The sequence below is a fragment of the Pseudophryne corroboree genome, chromosome 2 (genome assembly GCF_028390025.1).
Source record: "Pseudophryne corroboree isolate aPseCor3 chromosome 2, aPseCor3.hap2, whole genome shotgun sequence".
Classification (NCBI taxonomy): domain Eukaryota; kingdom Metazoa; phylum Chordata; class Amphibia; order Anura; family Myobatrachidae; genus Pseudophryne; species Pseudophryne corroboree.
In genome coordinates, this window is record NC_086445.1 from 635,970,842 (window position 1) to 635,988,305 (window position 17,464).

A 17,464-nucleotide genomic window follows, 5' to 3' on the forward strand; every position below is an offset into this window, starting at 1 on the left:
AGTCGGACAACATCACGGCAGTCGCCCACGTAAACAGACAGGGCGGCACAAGAAGCAGGAGGGCAATGGCAGAAGCTGCAAGGATTCTCCGCTGGGCAGAAAATCATGTGTTAGCACTGTCAGCTGTGTTCATCCCGGGAGTGGACAACTGGGAAGCAGACTTCCTCAGCAGACACGATCTGCACCCGGGAGAGTGGGGACTTCATCCAGAAGTCTTCCACATGATTGTGGTCCATTGGGAAAGACCAATGGTGGACATGATGGCGTCCCGCCTCAACAAAAAACTGGACAGGTATTGCGCCAGGTCAAGAGACCCTCAGGCAATAGCTGTAGACGCTCTGGTAACACCATGGGTGTACCAGTCAGTGTATGTGTTTCCTCCTCTGCCTCTCATACCAAAAGTACTGAGAATTATACGGCAAAGGGGAGTAAGAACGATACTCGTGGCTCCGGATTGGCCAAGAAGAACTTGGCCTCTACCTCTAAGACGGGACCTGCTTCAGCAGGGACCGTGTCTATTCCAAGACTTACCGCGGCTGCGTTTGACGGCATGGCGGTTGAACGCCGAATCCTAAGGGAAAAAGGCATTCCGGAAGAGGTCATCCCTACCCTGGTAAAAGCCAAGAAGGAGGTGACTGCACAACATTATCACCGCATTTGGAGAAAATATGTTGCGTGGTGTGAGGCCAGGAAGGCCCCGACGGAGGAATTTCAACTGGGTCGATTCCTACATTTCCTGCAAACAGGATTGTCTATGGGCCTCAAATTAGGGTCCATTAAGGTTCAAATTTCGGCCCTGTCGATTTTCTTCCAGAAAGAATTGGCTTCAGTTCCTGAAGTCCAGACTTTTGTAAAAGGAGTACTACATATACAGCCCCCGGTTGTGCCCCCAGTGGCACCGTGGGACCTTAATGTAGTTTTGGATTTTCTCAAATCCCATTGGTTTGAGCCACTCAAATCGGTGGATTTGAAATATCTTACATGGAAAGTAACCATGCTACTGGCCCTGGCTTCAGCCAGGAGAGTGTCAGAATTGGCGGCTTTATCGTATAAAAGCCCATATCTGATTTTCCATTCGGACAGGGCAGAACTGCGGACGCGTCCTCACTTTCTGCCTAAGGTGGTTTCAGCGTTTCACCTGAACCAGCCTATTGTGGTGCCTGCGGCTACTAGCGATTTGGAGGATTCCAAGTTGCTGGACGTTGTCAGAGCATTGAAAATATATATTTCAAGGACGGCTGGAGTCAGAAAATCTGACTCGCTGTTTATACTGTATGCACCCAACAAGCTGGGTGCTCCTGCTTCTAAGCAGACGATTGCTCGTTGGATTTGTAGCACAATTCAACTTGCACATTCTGTGGCAGGCCTGCCACAGCCTAAATCTGTCAAGGCCCATTCCACAAGGAAGGTGGGCTCATCTTGGGCGGCTGCCCGAGGGGTCTCGGCATTACAACTCTGCCGAGCAGCTACGTGGTCAGGGGAGAACACGTTTGTAAAATTCTACAAATTTGATACCCTGGCTAAGGAGGACCTGGAGTTCTCTCATTCGGTGCTGCAGAGTCATCCGCACTCTCCCGCCCGTTTGGGAGCTTTGGTATAATCCCCATGGTCCTGACGGAGTCCCAGCATCCACTAGGACGTCAGAGAAAATAAGATTTTACTTACCGATAAATCTATTTCTCGTAGTCCGTAGTGGATGCTGGGCGCCCATCCCAAGTGCGGATTGTCTGCAATACTTGTACATAGTTATTGTTGCAAAAAAATCGGGTTGTTATTGTTGTGAGCCGTCTGTTCAGAGGCTCCTACGTTTGTCATACTGTTAACTGGGTTCAGATCACAAGTTGTACGGTGTGATTGGTTTGGCTGGTATGAGTCTTACCCGGGATTCAAAATCCTTCCTTATTGTGTACGCTCGTCCGGGCACAGTATCCTAACTGAGGCTTGGAGGAGGGTCATAGGGGGAGGAGCCAGTACACACCACCTAGTGGTCAAACTTTTAAAGTTTGTGCCCTGTCTCCTGCGGAGCCGCTATTCCCCATGGTCCTGACGGAGTCCCAGCATCCACTACGGACTACGAGAAATAGATTTATCGGTAAGTAAAATCTTATTTTCAGTGAGTCCTGCTGGCAACAGGCTCACTGCATCGTGGGACTAAGGGGAGAAGAAACGGACTCACCTGCGTGCAGAGTGGATCGGGTTTCTTAGGCTACTGGACATTAGCTCCAGAGGGACGATCACAGGTTCAGCCTGGATGGGTCCCGGAGCCGCGCCGCCGGCCCCCTTACAGAGCCAGAAGAGCGAAGAGGTCCGGTGAAATCGGCGGCAGAAGACGATCCTGTCTTCAGACTAAGGTAGCGCACAGCACCGCAGCTGTGCGCCATTGCTCTCAGCACACTTCACACTCCGGTCACTGAGGGTGCAGGGCGCTGGGGGGGAGCGCCCTGAGACGCAATATAACAGATGATACCTTAGGTTGGCAAAAGAATACATCACATATAGCTCTTGGGCTATATGGATGTATTTTAACCCCTGCCATTATTACAGAAAAGAGCGGGAGATAAGGACGTCGTGAAGGGGCGGAGCCTATCTCCTCAGCACACAAGCGCCATTTTCCCTCACAGCTCCGCTGGAAGGATGGCTCCCTGACTCTCCCCTGCAGACTACAGAATCAGGGTAAAAAAGAGAAGGGGGGGCACTATTGGCAGCTAAAAATTATATAAACAGCAGCTATAAGGGAATAACACTTATATAAGGTTATCCCTGTATATATATATAGCGCTTGGTGTGTGCTGGCAGACTCTCCCTCTGTCTCTCCAAAGGGCTTGTGGGGTCCTGTCCTCTATCAGAGCATTCCCGGTGTGTGTGCTGTGTGTCGGTACGTGTGTGTCGACATGTATGAGGAGGAAAATGATGTGGAGGCGGAGCAATTGCCTGGGTTAGTGATGTCACCCCCTAGGGTGTCGACACCTGACTGGATGATCGTATTTAAAGAATTAAGTGATAATGTCAGCACTTTGCAAAAAACGGTTGATGACATGAGACAGCCGGCAAATCAATTAGTGCCTGTCCAGGCGTCTCAGACACCGTCAGGGGCCCTAAAACGCCCGTTACCTCAGTGGGTCGACACAGACCCAGACACAGATACTGAGTCTAGTGTCGACGGTGAGGAGACAAACGTAATGTCCAGTAGGGCCACACGTTACATGATCACGGCAATGAAGGAGGCATTGAACATTTCTGACACTACAAGTACCACAAAGAAGGGTATTATGTGGGGTGTGAAAAAACTACCAATAGTTTTCCCTGAGTCAGATGAGTTAAATGAGGTGTGTGATAAAGCGTGGGTTTCCCCCGACAAAAAACTGCTAATTTCTAAAAAATTATTGGCACTATATCCTTTCCCGTCAGAGGTTAGGACGCGTTGGGAAACACCCCCTAGAGTAGATAAGGCGCTCACACGTTTATCTAAACAAGTAGCGTTACCGTCTCCTGATACGGCCACCCTCAAGGAACCAGCAGATAGAAGGTTGGAAAATATTCTTAAAAGTATATACACACATACTGGTGTTATACTGCGACCAGCAATCGCTTCAGCCTGGATGTGCAGTGCTGGAGTCGCGTGGTCGGATTCCCTGACTGAAAATATTGATACCCTGGATAGGGACAATATACTGCTAACTATAGAGCATTTGAAGGATGCATTACTATATATGCGTGATGCACAGAGGGATATCTGCACCCTGGCATCAAGAGTAAGTGCTATGTCCATTTCTGCCAGAAGAGCGTTATGGACGCGACAGTGGTCAGGCGATGCTGATTCAAAACGACATATGGAAGTATTGCCGTATAAAGGGGAGGAGTTATTTGGGGCTGGTCTATCGGACCTGGTGGCCACGGCAACGGCTGGAAAATCCACCTTTTTACCCCAGGTCACTTCACATCAGCAGAAAAAGACACCGTCTTTTCAAACGCAGTCCTTTCGTTCCCATAAGTACAAGCGAGCTAAAGGCCATTCCTTCCTGCCCCGGGGCAGAGGAAGGGGGAAAAGACTGCACCATGCAGCCGCTTCCCAGGAGCAGAAGCCCTCCCCTGCTTCTGCCAAGTCTTCAGCATGACGCTGGGGCTTTACAAGCAGACTCAGACATGGTGGGGGCCCGTCTCAAGAATTTCAACGCGCAGTGGGCTCACTCGCAAGTGGACCCCTGGATTCTACAGGTAGTATCGCAGGGGTACAAACTGGAATTCGAGGCGTTTCCCCCTCGCCGGTTCCTGAAGTCTGCTCTACCAAAGTCTCCCTCCGACAGGGAGGCAGTTTTGGAAGCCATTCACAAGCTGTATTCCCAGCAGGTGATAATCAAGGTACCCCTCCTACAACAGGGAAAGGGGTATTATTCCACGATGTTTGTGGTACCGAAGCCGGACGGCTCGGTGAGACCAATTTTAAATCTGAAATCCTTGAACACTTACATAAAGAGGTTCAAATTCAAGATGGAATCACTCAGAGCGGTGATAGCAAACCTGGAAGAAGGGGACTATATGGTGTCTCTGGACATCAAGGATGCTTATCTCCACGTCCCAATCTACCCGTCTCACCAAGGGTACCTCAGGTTTGTAGTACAAAACTGTCATTATCAGTTTCAGACGCTGCCGTTTGGGTTGTCCACGGCACCTCGGGTCTTTACCAAGGTAATGGCCGAAATGATGATTCTTCTTCGAAGAAAAGGCATCTTAATTATCCCTTACTTGGACGATCTCCTGATAAGGGCAAGGTCCAGGGAACAGTTAGAAGTCGGAGTAGCACTATCTCAGGTAGTGTTACGTCAGCACGGGTGGATCCTAAATATTCCAAAATCGCAGCTGATTCCTACGACACGTCTACTGTTCCTAGGAATGATTCTGGACACAGTCCAGAAAAAGGTGTTTCTCCCGGAGGAGAAGGCCAGGGAGTTATCCGAGCTAGTCAGGAACCTCCTAAAACCAGGGAAAGTGTCAGTGCATCAGTGCACGAGGGTCCTGGGAAAAATGGTGGCTTCTTACGAAGCGATTCCATTCGGAAGATTCCATGCAAGAACTTTTCAGTGGGATCTGCTGGACAAATGGTCCGGATCGCATCTTCAGATGCATCAGCGGATAACCCTGTCGCCAAGGACAAGGGTGTCCCTTCTGTGGTGGCTGCAGAGTGCTCATCTACTAGAGGGCCGCAGATTTGGCATTCAGGATTGGATCCTGGTGGCCACGGATGCAAGCCTGAGAGGCTGGGGAGCAGTCACACAGGGAAGAAATTTCCAGGGCTTGTGGTCAAGCATGGAAGCATCTCTTCATATAAACATTCTGGAACTAAGGGCCATTTACAATGCCCTAAGTCAAGCGAAACCCCTGCTTCAGGGTCAGGCGGTATTGATCCAATCGGACAACATCACGTCAGTCGCCCACGTAAACAGACAGGGCGGCACGAGAAGCAGGAGGGCAATGGCAGAAGCTGCAAGGATTCTTCGCTGGGCGGAAAATCATGTGATAGCACTGTCAGCAGTGTTCATTCCGGGAGTGGACAACTGGGAAGCAGACTTCCTCAGCAGACACGACCTCCACCCGGGAGAGTGGGGACTTCACCCAGAAGTCTTCCACCTGATAGTAAACCGTTGGGAAGAACCAAAGGTGGACATGATGGCGTCCCGTCTAAACAAAAAACTAGACAGATATTGCGCCAGGTCAAGGGACCCTCAGGCAATAGCGGTGGGCGCCCTGGTAACGCCGTGGGTGTACCAGTCAGTGTATGTGTTCCCTCCTCTGCCTCTCATACCGAAGGTACTGAGAATCATAAGAAGGAGAGGAGTAAGAACTATACTCGTGGCTCCGGATTGGCCAAGAAGGACTTGGTACCCGGAACTTCAAGAGATGCTCACGGAAGAACCGTGGCCTCTACCTCTGAGAAAGGACCTGCCTGTTCCAAGACTTACCGCGGCTGCGTTTGACGGCATGGCGGTTGAACGCCGGATCCTGAGGGAAAAAGGCATTCCAGATGAAGTCATCCCTACCCTGGTCAAGGCCAGGAAGGACGTAACCGCAAAACATTATCACCGCATTTGGCGAAAATATGTTGCGTGGTGTGAGGCCAAGAAGGCCCCTACAGAGGAATTTCAACTGGGTCGTTTCCTCCATTTCCTGCAAACAGGACTATCTATGGGCCTAAAATTAGGGTCCATTAAGGTTCAAATTTCGGCCCTGTCGATTTTCTTCCAGAAAGAACTGGCTTCAATGCCTGAAGTTCAGACATTTGTAAAAGGGGTACTGCATATACAGCCTCCTTTTGTGCCTCCAGTGGCACCTTGGGATCTCAATGTTGTGTTGAGTTTTCTAAAGTCACATTGGTTTGAACCACTCACCACTGTGGACTTCAAATATCTCACATGGAAGGTGACGATGCTGTTAGCCCTGGCTTCAGCCAGGCGTGTGTCAGAATTGGCGGCTTTATCATATAAAAGTCCTTACTTAATTTTTCATTCTGACAGGGCAGAATTGAGGACTCGTCCTCAATTTCTACCTGAGGTGGTTTCTGCATTTCACATGAACCAACCTATTGTGGTACCTGCGGCAACTAGGGACTTGGAGGACTCCAAGTTGCTTGACGTTGTCAGGGCCCTGAAAATATATGTTTCCAGGACGGCTGGAGTCAGAAAATCTGACTCGCTGTTTATCCTGTATGCACCCAACAAGCTGGGTGCTCCTGCTTCTAAGCAGACGATTGCTCGTTGGATTTGTAGTACAATTCAGCTTGCACATTCTGTGGCGGGCCTGCCACAGCCAAAATCGGTAAAAGCCCATTCCACAAGGAAAGTGGGCTCATCTTGGGCGGCTGCCCGAGGGGTCTCGGCTTTACAACTTTGCCGAGCAGCTACTTGGTCAGGGGCAAACACGTTTGCAAAATTCTACAAATTTGATACCCTGGCTGAGGAGGACCTGGAGTTCTCTCATTCGGTGCTGCAGAGTCATCCGCACTCTCCCGCCCGTTTGGGAGCTTTGGTATAATCCCCATGGTCCTTACGGAGTCCCAGCATCCACTAGGACGTCAGAGAAAATAAGATTTTACTTACCGATAAATCTATTTCTCGTAGTCCGTAGTGGATGCTGGGCGCCCATCCCAAGTGCGGATTGTCTGCAATACTTGTATATAGTTATTGTTACAAAAATTCGGGTTATTATTGTTGTGAGCCATCTTTTCAGAGGCTCCTTTTCGTTTTATCATACTGTTAACTGGGTTCAGATCACAAGTTGTACGGTGTGATTGGTGTGGCTGGTATGAGTCTTACCCGGGATTCAATATCCTTCCTTATTATGTACGCTCGTCCGGGCACAGTATCCTAACTGAGGCTTGGAGGAGGGTCATAGGGGGAGGAGCCAGTGCACACCACCTGATCCTAAAGCTTTTATTCTTGTGCCCTGTCTCCTGCGGAGCCGCTATTCCCCATGGTCCTTACGGAGTCCCAGCATCCACTACGGACTACGAGAAATAGATTTATCGGTAAGTAAAATCTTATTTTTTGTATGCAAAACCAGATGGCATTTGGCAAACTCTGATCACTTTGATTTGTTTCTGCTTAATGGTAACCACTTTATTATGGTAAACTTTCCAAATGTCTGCTGTAATGCCCATTTATGCACAAATCAAAAATGTATATAATACAGGTTGAGTATCCCTTATCCAAAATGCTTGGGACCAGAAGTATTTTGGATATCGTATTTTTCCGTATTTTGGAATAATTGCATACCATAATGAGATATCATGGTGATGGGACCTAAATCTAAGCACAGAATGCATTTATGTTACATACACACCTTATACACACAGCCTGAAGGTCATTTTAGACAATATTTTTTTAAACTTTGTGCATTAAACAAAGTGTGTGTATATTCACATAATTCATTTGTTTCATATACACCTTATACACACAGCCTGAAGGTCATTTAATACAATATTTTTAATAACTTTGTGTATTAAACAAAGTTTGTGTACATTGAGCCATCAAAAAACAAAGGTTTCACTATCTCACTCAAAAAAGTCCGTATTTCGGAATATTCCGTATTTCAGAATATTTGGATATGGGATACTCAACCTGTATAGGAAAAAATGTGCCTAACTCTACATGAGTTCCAGAAAGGGCAGGTTTGCACCTTTTTAAGTGCATTACTACTAAAAAAATACAAAGCTGTGGGGAACTATTGATGAGAATCTAAAATATTTTGGGTTTGATGTATCAATCAGCGAAAAGAGTGCAGAAGTGGAACAGTGGAGAATTTGACCATAGCATCTAATCAGCTTCTACATATTTTATAGACTGTACTTTGATAAATGCCACCTTTAAAGCTTATTGGTTATAATCAGCATCCTCCCAACTCTTCTCACGGCTGTAGTATGAGTGGCCGGGATTCCGGGGGCCAGCATGCCGGTGCCAGGATCCCGACCGCTGGGCGAGCGCTAATGAGCCCCTTGCGGGCTCACTGCGCACGCCATGCTGCGGGCACGGTGGAGCGCTACGTGCACCATGCTTTTTATTCTACTCCCAGGGGGGGGGGGGGGGGGTTGTGGACCCCCCCAGAGGAAGAATGTGACTGCATGCCAGTGGTTGGGATCCCGGCGCCGGTATGCTGTTCGCCGGGGTCCTGGCCGGCGGCATGCTGAAGACCACCCCTTCTCACTGCTTGATACAGAAACCCCTTTGTATGTACTTTGCTGGTCATAAGAAAAATAGAAATGAAAACAGCAGTTTAGAAAGAGCATTATAGAAGAGTAGAGTACAGGTTGTTAGCTTTAGCTACAAATGAGTGCTCTGCATGTGCTGGTAGAAACACCGCAAAATTACAAGGGCATGGATTGACCCTGCTACAGAGGAGGGGGAAGGGACAGGTAGAAAATATACTTAACTGTGTCTGCTGGCATAGTGTGAGGTCCACACTGGCCTATGGTAGGTAGGGTGGACAATTGCAAACTTATTTCTCTTACGTCCTAGAGGATGCTGGGGACTCCGTAAGGACCATGGGGAATAGACTGGCTCCGCAGGAGACATGGGCACTAAAAAGAACTTTAGATATGGGTGTGCACTGGCACCTCCCTCTATGCCCCTCCTCCAGACCTCAGTTTGATACTGTGCCCAGAGGAGACTGGGTGCACTACAGGGAGCTCTCCTGAGCTTCCTGAAAGAAAGAAATTTTGTTAGGTTTTTTATTTTCAGGGAGCCTGCTGGCAACAGGCTCCCTGCATCGAGGGACTGAGGAGAGAGAAGCAGACCTACTTAACTGCTAGGCTCTGCTTCTTAGGCTACTAGACACCATTAGCTCCAGAGGGAGTCGGAACGCAGGTCTCTCCTAGCTGTTCGTCCCGGAGCCGCGCCGCCGTCCTCCTCACAGAGCCGGAAGATAGAAGCCGGGTGAGTACGAGAAGAAAGAAGACTTCAGAGGCGGCAGAAGACTTCGGATCTTCACTGAGGTAACGCGCAGCGGTAACGCTGCGCGCCATTGCTCCCGCACAACACACACACGGCAGGCACTGTAAGGGTGCATGGCGCAGGGGGGGTGCCCTGGGCACCAATTAAACCTCTTGTCTGGCAAAATCAGAACATATATGGGCTCTGCACTATATATTTGATCCCCCGACAGTTTTTGAAAGAAATCAAGCGGGACCGAAGCCCGCCGCTGAGGGGGCGGAGCTTGCTCATCAGCACTCACCAGCGCCATTTTTCTCCACAGCACACGCTGAGAAGCTTACTCTCCCCTGCTGAACACGGTGACAGAGGGTTTGAAAGAAGGGGGGGGGGGGGGGGCACATAATTTTGCTCAGTGTGTGTGTATGTATATATATGTATGTGTGTGTGTGTATGTATATATATATATATATATATATATATTAAAAGCGCTTTCTGGGTAATTTTTTCCCCCCTGGGTCATTGGCGCTGGGTGTGTGCTGGCATACTCTCTCTCTGTCTCTCCAAAGGGCCTATTGGGGGAACTGTCTCCAGATAAGAGAATTCCCTGAGTGTGTGGTGTGTCGGTACGCGTGTGTTGGCATGTCTGAAGCGGAAGGCTCTTCTAGGGAGGAGGTGGAGCAAATGAGTGTGGTGTCTCCGTCGGCAACGCCGACACCTGACTGGTTGGATATGTGGAATGTTTTAAATGCAAATGTGAATTTATTGCATAAAAGGTTGGACAAAGCTGAGTCCAGGGAGTGTACAGGGAATCAAACCCTGCCTTTCACTATGTCGCAGGGACCTTCTGGGTCTCAAAAGTGCCCACTATCCCAAATAGTAGACCAGGCCTGGCCAACCTGTGGCTCTCCAGCTGTTGCAAAACTACAAGTCCCATCATGCTTTGCCACAGTTTTGCTATTAAGGAATGGTAAAACTGTGGCAGGGCATTCTGGGATGTGTAGTTTCACAACATCTGGAGAGCCACAGGTTGGCCAGGCCTGTAGTAGACACTGATACCGACACGGATTCTGACTCTAGTGTCGACTACGATGATGCAAAGTTGCAGCCAAAATTGGCTAAAAGTATTTATTATATGATTATTGCTATAAAAGAGGTGTTGCATATCACGGATGAACCCTCTGTCCCTGACACGAGGGTGCGCATGTATAAGGAGAAAAAACCTGAGGTAACCTTTCCCACATCTCATGAACTAAACGAATAATTTGAAAAGGCTTGGGAATCTCCAGACAAAAAACTGCAGATTCCCAAAAGGATTCTTATGGCGTATCCTTTCCCGGCTAAGGACAGGATACGGTGGGAATCCTCCCCAAGGGTGGATAAAGCGTTGACACGCTTATCCAAAAAGGTAGCACTGCCATCTCAAGATACGGCAACCCTCAAGGATCCTGCGGATCGCAGGCAGGAGACTACCTTGAAGTCTATTTACACACATACTGGTACCTTACTCAGACCGGCGATAGCGTTGGCTTGGGTTTGTAGTGCGGTAGCAGCGTGGACAGATACCTTATCTGCTGATATAGATACGCTGGATAAGGAAAACATTTTATTGACCCTGGGTCATATTAAAGATGCTGTCCTATACATGAGAGATGCTCAGAGAGACATTGGCCTACTGGGTTCCAGAGCCAACGCTATGGCGATTTCGGCTAGATGAGCCCTATGGACCCGACAATGGACGGGTGATGCCGACTCGAATAGGCATATGGAGGTTTTACCTTATAAGGGTGAGGAATTGTTTGGGAAGGTCTCACGGACCTTGTTTCCACGGCTACGGCAGGTAAATCAACTTTTTTGTCTTATGTTTCCTCACCACCTAAGAAAGCACCACATTATCAGATGCAGTCCTTTAGGTCGCATAAGCCCAAGAGAGTGCGAGGTTCTTCCTTTCTTGCTAGAGGTAAGGGTAAGGGGAAAAAGCTGCCAACCACAGCTAGTTCCCAGGAGCAGAAGTCCTCCCCAGCCTCTACAAAATCCACCGCATGACGCTGGGGCTCCGCTGAGGGAGTCCGCCCCAGTGGGGGCACGTCTTCGACTTTTCAGCCACGTCTGGGTTCACTCACAGGTGGATCCCTGGGCAATAGAAATTGTTTCCCAGGGTTACAAGCTGGAATTCGAAGAGGTGCCTCCTCGCCGGTTTTTTAAATCGTCCCTACCGGCTTCTCCCCCAGAGAGGGAGATAGTGTTAAATGCGATTCAAAAATTGTGTCTTCAACAAGTGGTGGTCTAAGTCCCCCTGCTGCAGCAGGGGATGGGGTATTACTCAACCCTGTTTGTAGTCCCGAAACTGGACGGTTCGGTCAGACCCATTTTGAATTTAAAATCCTTAAACCTATACTTAAAAAGGTTCAAGTTCAAGATGGAGTCGCTCAGAGCGGTCATCGCCAGGCCTGGAAGGCGGGGATTATATGGTGTCCCTGGACATAAAGGATGCATGCCTTCATGTCCCCATATATCCGCCTCATCAGGCGTTGCTGAGGTTTGCTGTTCAGGATTGTCATTACCAATTTCAGACGTTGCCGTTTCGGCTTTCCACGGCCCCGAGGATTTTCACCAAGGTAATGGCGGAAATGATGGTGCTCCTGCGCAAGCAGGGTGTCACAATTATCCCGTACTTGGACGATCTCCTGATAAAAGCGAGATCAAGAGAACAGTTACTGAACAGCGTATCGCTCTCCCTGAGGGTGTTGCAACAGCACGGCTGGATTCTCAATTTCCCGAAGTCACAGTTGGTTCCAACGACTCGGTTGCCTTTCTTAGGCATGATTCTGGATACGGACCAGAAAAGGGATTATCTTCCGATGGAAAAGGCCCAAGAACTCATGTCTTTGGTCAAGGACCTATTGAAGCCAAAAAGGGTGTCGGTGCATTACTGCACTCGAGTTCTGGGAAAGATGGTGGCGACTTACGAGGCCATTCCATTCGGCAGGTTCCATGCGAGAACTTTTCAATGGGACCTTCTGGACAAGTGGTCCGGGTCTCATCTACAGATTCATTAGATGATCACCCTGTCCCCCCAGGGCCAGGCTATCTCTCCTGTGGTGGCTGCAGAGTGCTCACCTTCTGGAGGGTCGCAGGTTCGGCATTCAGGACTGGGTTCTGGTAACCACGGACGCGAGCCTCCGAGGTTGGGGAGCAGTCACAAAGGGAAGAAACTTCCAGGGTCTCTGGTCAAGCCAGGAGGCTTGTCTTCACATCAACATACTGGAGTTGAGGGCCATATACAACGCCCTTCGACAAGCGGAAAATTTGCTTCGCGACCTACCAGTTCTGATCCAGTCAGACAACATCACCGCAGTGGCGCATGTAAACCGCCAAGGCGGAACAAAGAGCAGAGTGACAATGGCAGAAGCCACCAGGATTCTTCGCTGGGCGGAAAATCATGTAAGCTCCATGACAGCGGTCTTCATTCTGGGAGTGGACAACTGGGAAGCAGACTTCCTCAGCAGACACGATCTACATCCAGGAGAGTGGGGACTTCATCAGGAAGTTTTCGCAGAGATTGCAAGTCGGTGGGTACTGCCTCAGATAGACATGATGGCGTCACGCCTCAACAAGAAACTACCGAAGTATTGCGCCAGGTCAAGGGACCCTCAGGCAGTGGCGGTGGACGCCCTGGTGACACCATGGGTGTTTCTGTCGGTCTATGTGTTCCCTCCTCTTCCGCTCATCTCAAAGATATTGAGAATTACAAGACGAAAAGGAGTACAGACAATTCTCATTGTTCCAGATTGTCCGCGAAGGGCCTGGTATCCGGATCTGCAGGAGATGCTCACAGAAGATCCGTGGCCTCTTCATCTCAGAGAGTACCTGTTACAACAGGGGCCATGTCTGTCATGGCGGTTGAATGCCGGATCCTAGCGGAAAAGGGCATTCCGGATGAGGTAATTCCTACTCTGATAAAGGCTAGGAAAGACGTGACAGCGAAACATTATCACCGTATATGGCGAAAGTATGTATCGTGGTGTGAGTCCAGGAATGCTCCTCCGGAAGAATTCCATTTGGGACGTTTCCTTCACTTCCTACAGACGGGAGTGAATTTGGGCCTAAAATTAGGTTCCATTAAGGTTCAGATTTCGGCCCTATGCATTTTCTTTCAGAAGGAATTGGCTTCTCTCCCAGAAGTTAAGACTTTTGTGAAGGGAGTGCTGCATATCCAGCCTCCTTTTGTGCCCCCAGTGGCACCCTGGGACCTTAACGTGGTGTTGCGGTTCCTTAAGTCTCACAGGTTTGAACCACTTAAAACGGTGGAATTAAAATATCTCACTTGGAAAGTGGTCATGTTGTTGGCCTTGGCATCGGCAAGGCGAGTGTCGGAGTTGGCGGCTTTATCTCACAAGAGCCCCTATCTGATATTCCATGTGGATAGGGCAGAATTGCGGACTCGTCCTCAATTTTTGCCCAAGGTGGTTTCTTCTTTTCATATGAACCAACCTATTGTGGTGCCTGTGGCTACGCGGGACGTGGAGGATTCCGAGTCCCTGGATGTGGTCAGGGCTTTGAAAATGTATGTGGCCAGAACGGCTCGGGTTAGGAAAACAGAGGCACTTCTTGTCCTGTATGCAGCCGACAGGGTTGGCGCTCCTGCTTCGAAGCAGACTATTGCTTGCTGGATCTGTAACACGATTCAGCAGGCTCATTCTACGGCTGGATTGCCGTTGCCGAATTCTGTAAAGGCCCATTCCACTAGGAAGGTGGGCTCTTCTTGGGCGGCTGCCCGAGGTGTCTCGGCATTACAGCTGTGCCGAGCTGCTACTTGGTCGGGTTCAAACACCTTTGCGAAGTTCTACAAGTTTGATACCCTGGCTGATGAGGTCCTCCTGTTTGCTAAATAGGTGCTGCAGTCTCATCCGCACTCTCCGCCCGTTTTGGAGCTTCGGTATAATCCCTATGGTCCTTACGGAGTCCCCAGCATCCTCTAGGACGTAAGAGAAAATAAGATTTTAAACCTACCGGTAAATCTTTTTCTCCTAGTCCGTAGAGGATGCTGGGCGCCCGTCCCAGTGCGGACTACATCTGCAAGACTTGTATATAGTTTTTGCTTACTTAAGGGTTATGTTACAGTTTTGATCAGTCTCGGGCTGATGCTGTTTGGTTTCATGCTGTTAACTGGTTCGTATATTCCATGTTGTACGGTGTGGATGGTGTGGGCTGGTATGAATCTTGCCCTTGGATTAACAAAATCTTTTCCTCGTACTGTCCGTCTCCTCTGGGCACAGTTTCTCTAACTGAGGTCTGGAGGAGGGGCATAGAGGGAGGAGCCAGTGCACACCCATATCTAAAGTTCTTTTTAGTGCCCATGTCTCCTGCGGAGCCCGTCTATTCCCCATGGTCCTTACGGAGTCCCCAGCATCCTCTACGGACTAGGAGAAAAAGATTTACCGGTAGGTTTAAAATCTTATTTTTGCACAATGGCAATGTCTTATTGAGTGATACATAAGTAAATTATTGCTTACATCTTACCAGTGTCTTTTTATGGCATACCTTTCTTACTACATTCTCCCACTAACTTTATACATATGTTCTAAGTTTTTTTTTTTTTTTTTTTTAAGTGGATATCTGGTCGGTGGGATGTATAATGGCTGAGCTCCTGACAGGTCGAACTCTGTTTCCAGGTACAGACCGTATCCTTTAAATAGAAAAAAATATTTATTTCTATGCCTGCCTCACTCAATCTGGAACCCTGTGATGTTTGACCCGTATATAACAATGGCAGTATCATTAGGTAATATCACATTTATGTTACTGAATACTATCCTTAACAAATAATAGTCATGAACATTCTCTCATAGGTTGATTGAGGGCAAAACAGAGAAGGCATTTTGGGCCACAGTTTATAGTTCTAATAGTTGCTGGTTAGTACTACAACTGTGTCTGACAAATACAGCCCTGACATAGTGTAAATTTTGTTGGATCCCCTCCAACGGAGAGGATCCGATTTTGCACTATTCAATTTGCAGGCTTTTTCAACAGGTTTAGCCCGTTTTCGGCAATGCAGGTCCAACTTTTTTTAAAGTTGAATCAGCATTGTTGAAAACGGGCCAAAAACTTGTCGATAACTGCCCACAAATTCGACAAAATAAGTGGATCCGCGGCTAATCTGCTGAACCTCTTGGTTTCCGACAAGTCGGAAAAACGGCATTTGACTCGAATAAGTCGAATCCAGATTCGACCTTAAAAAGTCAGAAATTGCAGTTTTTCCGACAAGTCGGGAATTCCAACAGTAATTGAATAAATGCCATAGTCCACAAGGCATTATTCCTGTCCTACAAATCTTTTTCTAGACCACCTGCAATCCACTAGGCAGGCCTTCGCTATTTGAAATGATACTTCTGTTATGCTTTTGTGCTGGATTTGCAAATGAAGGGACAGTGGGAATGCCAGAGTAAAAGTGGAGGTCATGTGGGTCTCTTGGCACCTTAAATTCTCATCCCTCTCTGTAACTCCTTCCCCCATGCTCCACACCTGCCGGGAAACCTCAGTTTATGTTAAGTACCCTGGAGTTTGGGGGATTTCCTTAGATGCTGCTTAAACAGTTAAAAATGCATTACTCTTATTCTGTTTAGAATATGGAACTCAGCTGAGCTAGTTTGTAGAGCCAACACCTAGTCATCTGTTTATGCAGGTTTCATGTATGCCCCCAGGGATTAAGTTGCAATAAAGTGATTTCTTTGAGACCATTAGGGGATTTTGGGCACCTACCCTTTATGATGATGTTACGTTTGTTTAATATTTTAGGAGGTTCTTTGTCCACTATAGCATGTCTTGTGGAATTTAGTTAAACATAACTGTGGCTTCCCAGACGTGAGGGGTGAGTGTGGGAAGAGCTGCAGACTAATGTTAGAATTGAAAGTGTCCCCACCTATCCACACTCACCACTGTATCCCAACATTCCCAGTGTCCCTAATACCCCTTTCACACCAGAAATGCAGGGGCAAAACACGGGAATTCTGCCACGGGCTCATGCAGGGACATTCCCGGGTTGGCACCTTTAACACCAGCAGTTTTTGCCGGGACATCACGGGTCTGCACCTTTCATACTGAACCCGGGATAGCCCTGCATTTTCTCAAAATGGGCGTCTCGGAAAAGACACAAGACCAGGAAGTGCCCTGAATAGCCAATCAGCATCAGTATAGGCAACCCGGGAAGGTGGGATATGTCCCTGCACCATTCACACTGTCCAGGGTCCAGGGATCATCCCGGGACCAACCCTGGTCGATTGCAGGGTTGAAATGCGTGGACAGAAATCCCAGGATTTTGTCCCTGTACCCTTTCACACCAAGAAATTTCCCGGGTTGATGCGCGTTCATGTGTTTTAACCCGGGAAATTTATGGCTGTGTGAAAGGGGTATAGGTGGGCTAAAAGACCAGCATTCAAAAAAAAAGTAACATTTCCATTATCTCAACATCTCATAAAATTAGTGGTTTATTAAGTTATGGGGTGAAAAAGTAGTCCAGTTTATCATAAGCTTCTTCATAATATAAGTTGTGATTGAATAACCATGGGCCTCTTAAGATCACGCTCTCTAAAGGATCCCAGGGTCACCCAACTTTGAAATATCATTGGTGATCACATTCATTTCTCATACGTCCTAGAGGATGCTTGGGACTCCAAAAGGACCATGGGGTATAGACGGATCCGCAGGAGCTTGGGCACACTATAAAGACTTAAACTGGGTGTGAACTGGCTCCTCCCTCTATGCCCCTCCTCCAGACCTCAGTTAGACTTTGTGCCCAGGAGTTACTGGATGCACACTAGGGGAGCTCTCCTGAGTTTCTCTGAAAGACTTTATTGTTAGGTTTTTTATTTTCAGGAAGTCCTGCTGGCTACAGGCTCCCTGCAGCGTGGGAGTGAGGGGAGAGAAGCAGACCTACTTCTGTGAGTTTCAAGGCTCTGCTTCTCGGCTACTGGACACCATTAGCTCCAGAGGGTTCGATCACTTGGTGCGCCTAGCTGCTTGTTCCCGGAGCCGCGCCGTCACCCCCC

General features: G+C 48.4%; 1 protein-coding gene across 2 annotated transcripts in view; it reads left to right on the forward strand.

The window, feature by feature from the left end:
- Positions 1 to 17,464, forward strand: part of LOC135041345 (mitogen-activated protein kinase 14) — a 335,823-nt gene that overhangs the window by 255,290 nt on the left and 63,069 nt on the right. For both annotated transcript variants that reach the window (XM_063954930.1, XM_063954929.1), the window contains exon 8: positions 15,029 to 15,100. In XM_063954930.1, coding sequence (XP_063811000.1) covers positions 15,029 to 15,100 — 72 coding nt within the window. The remainder of the gene's footprint in view (positions 1 to 15,028; positions 15,101 to 17,464) is intronic.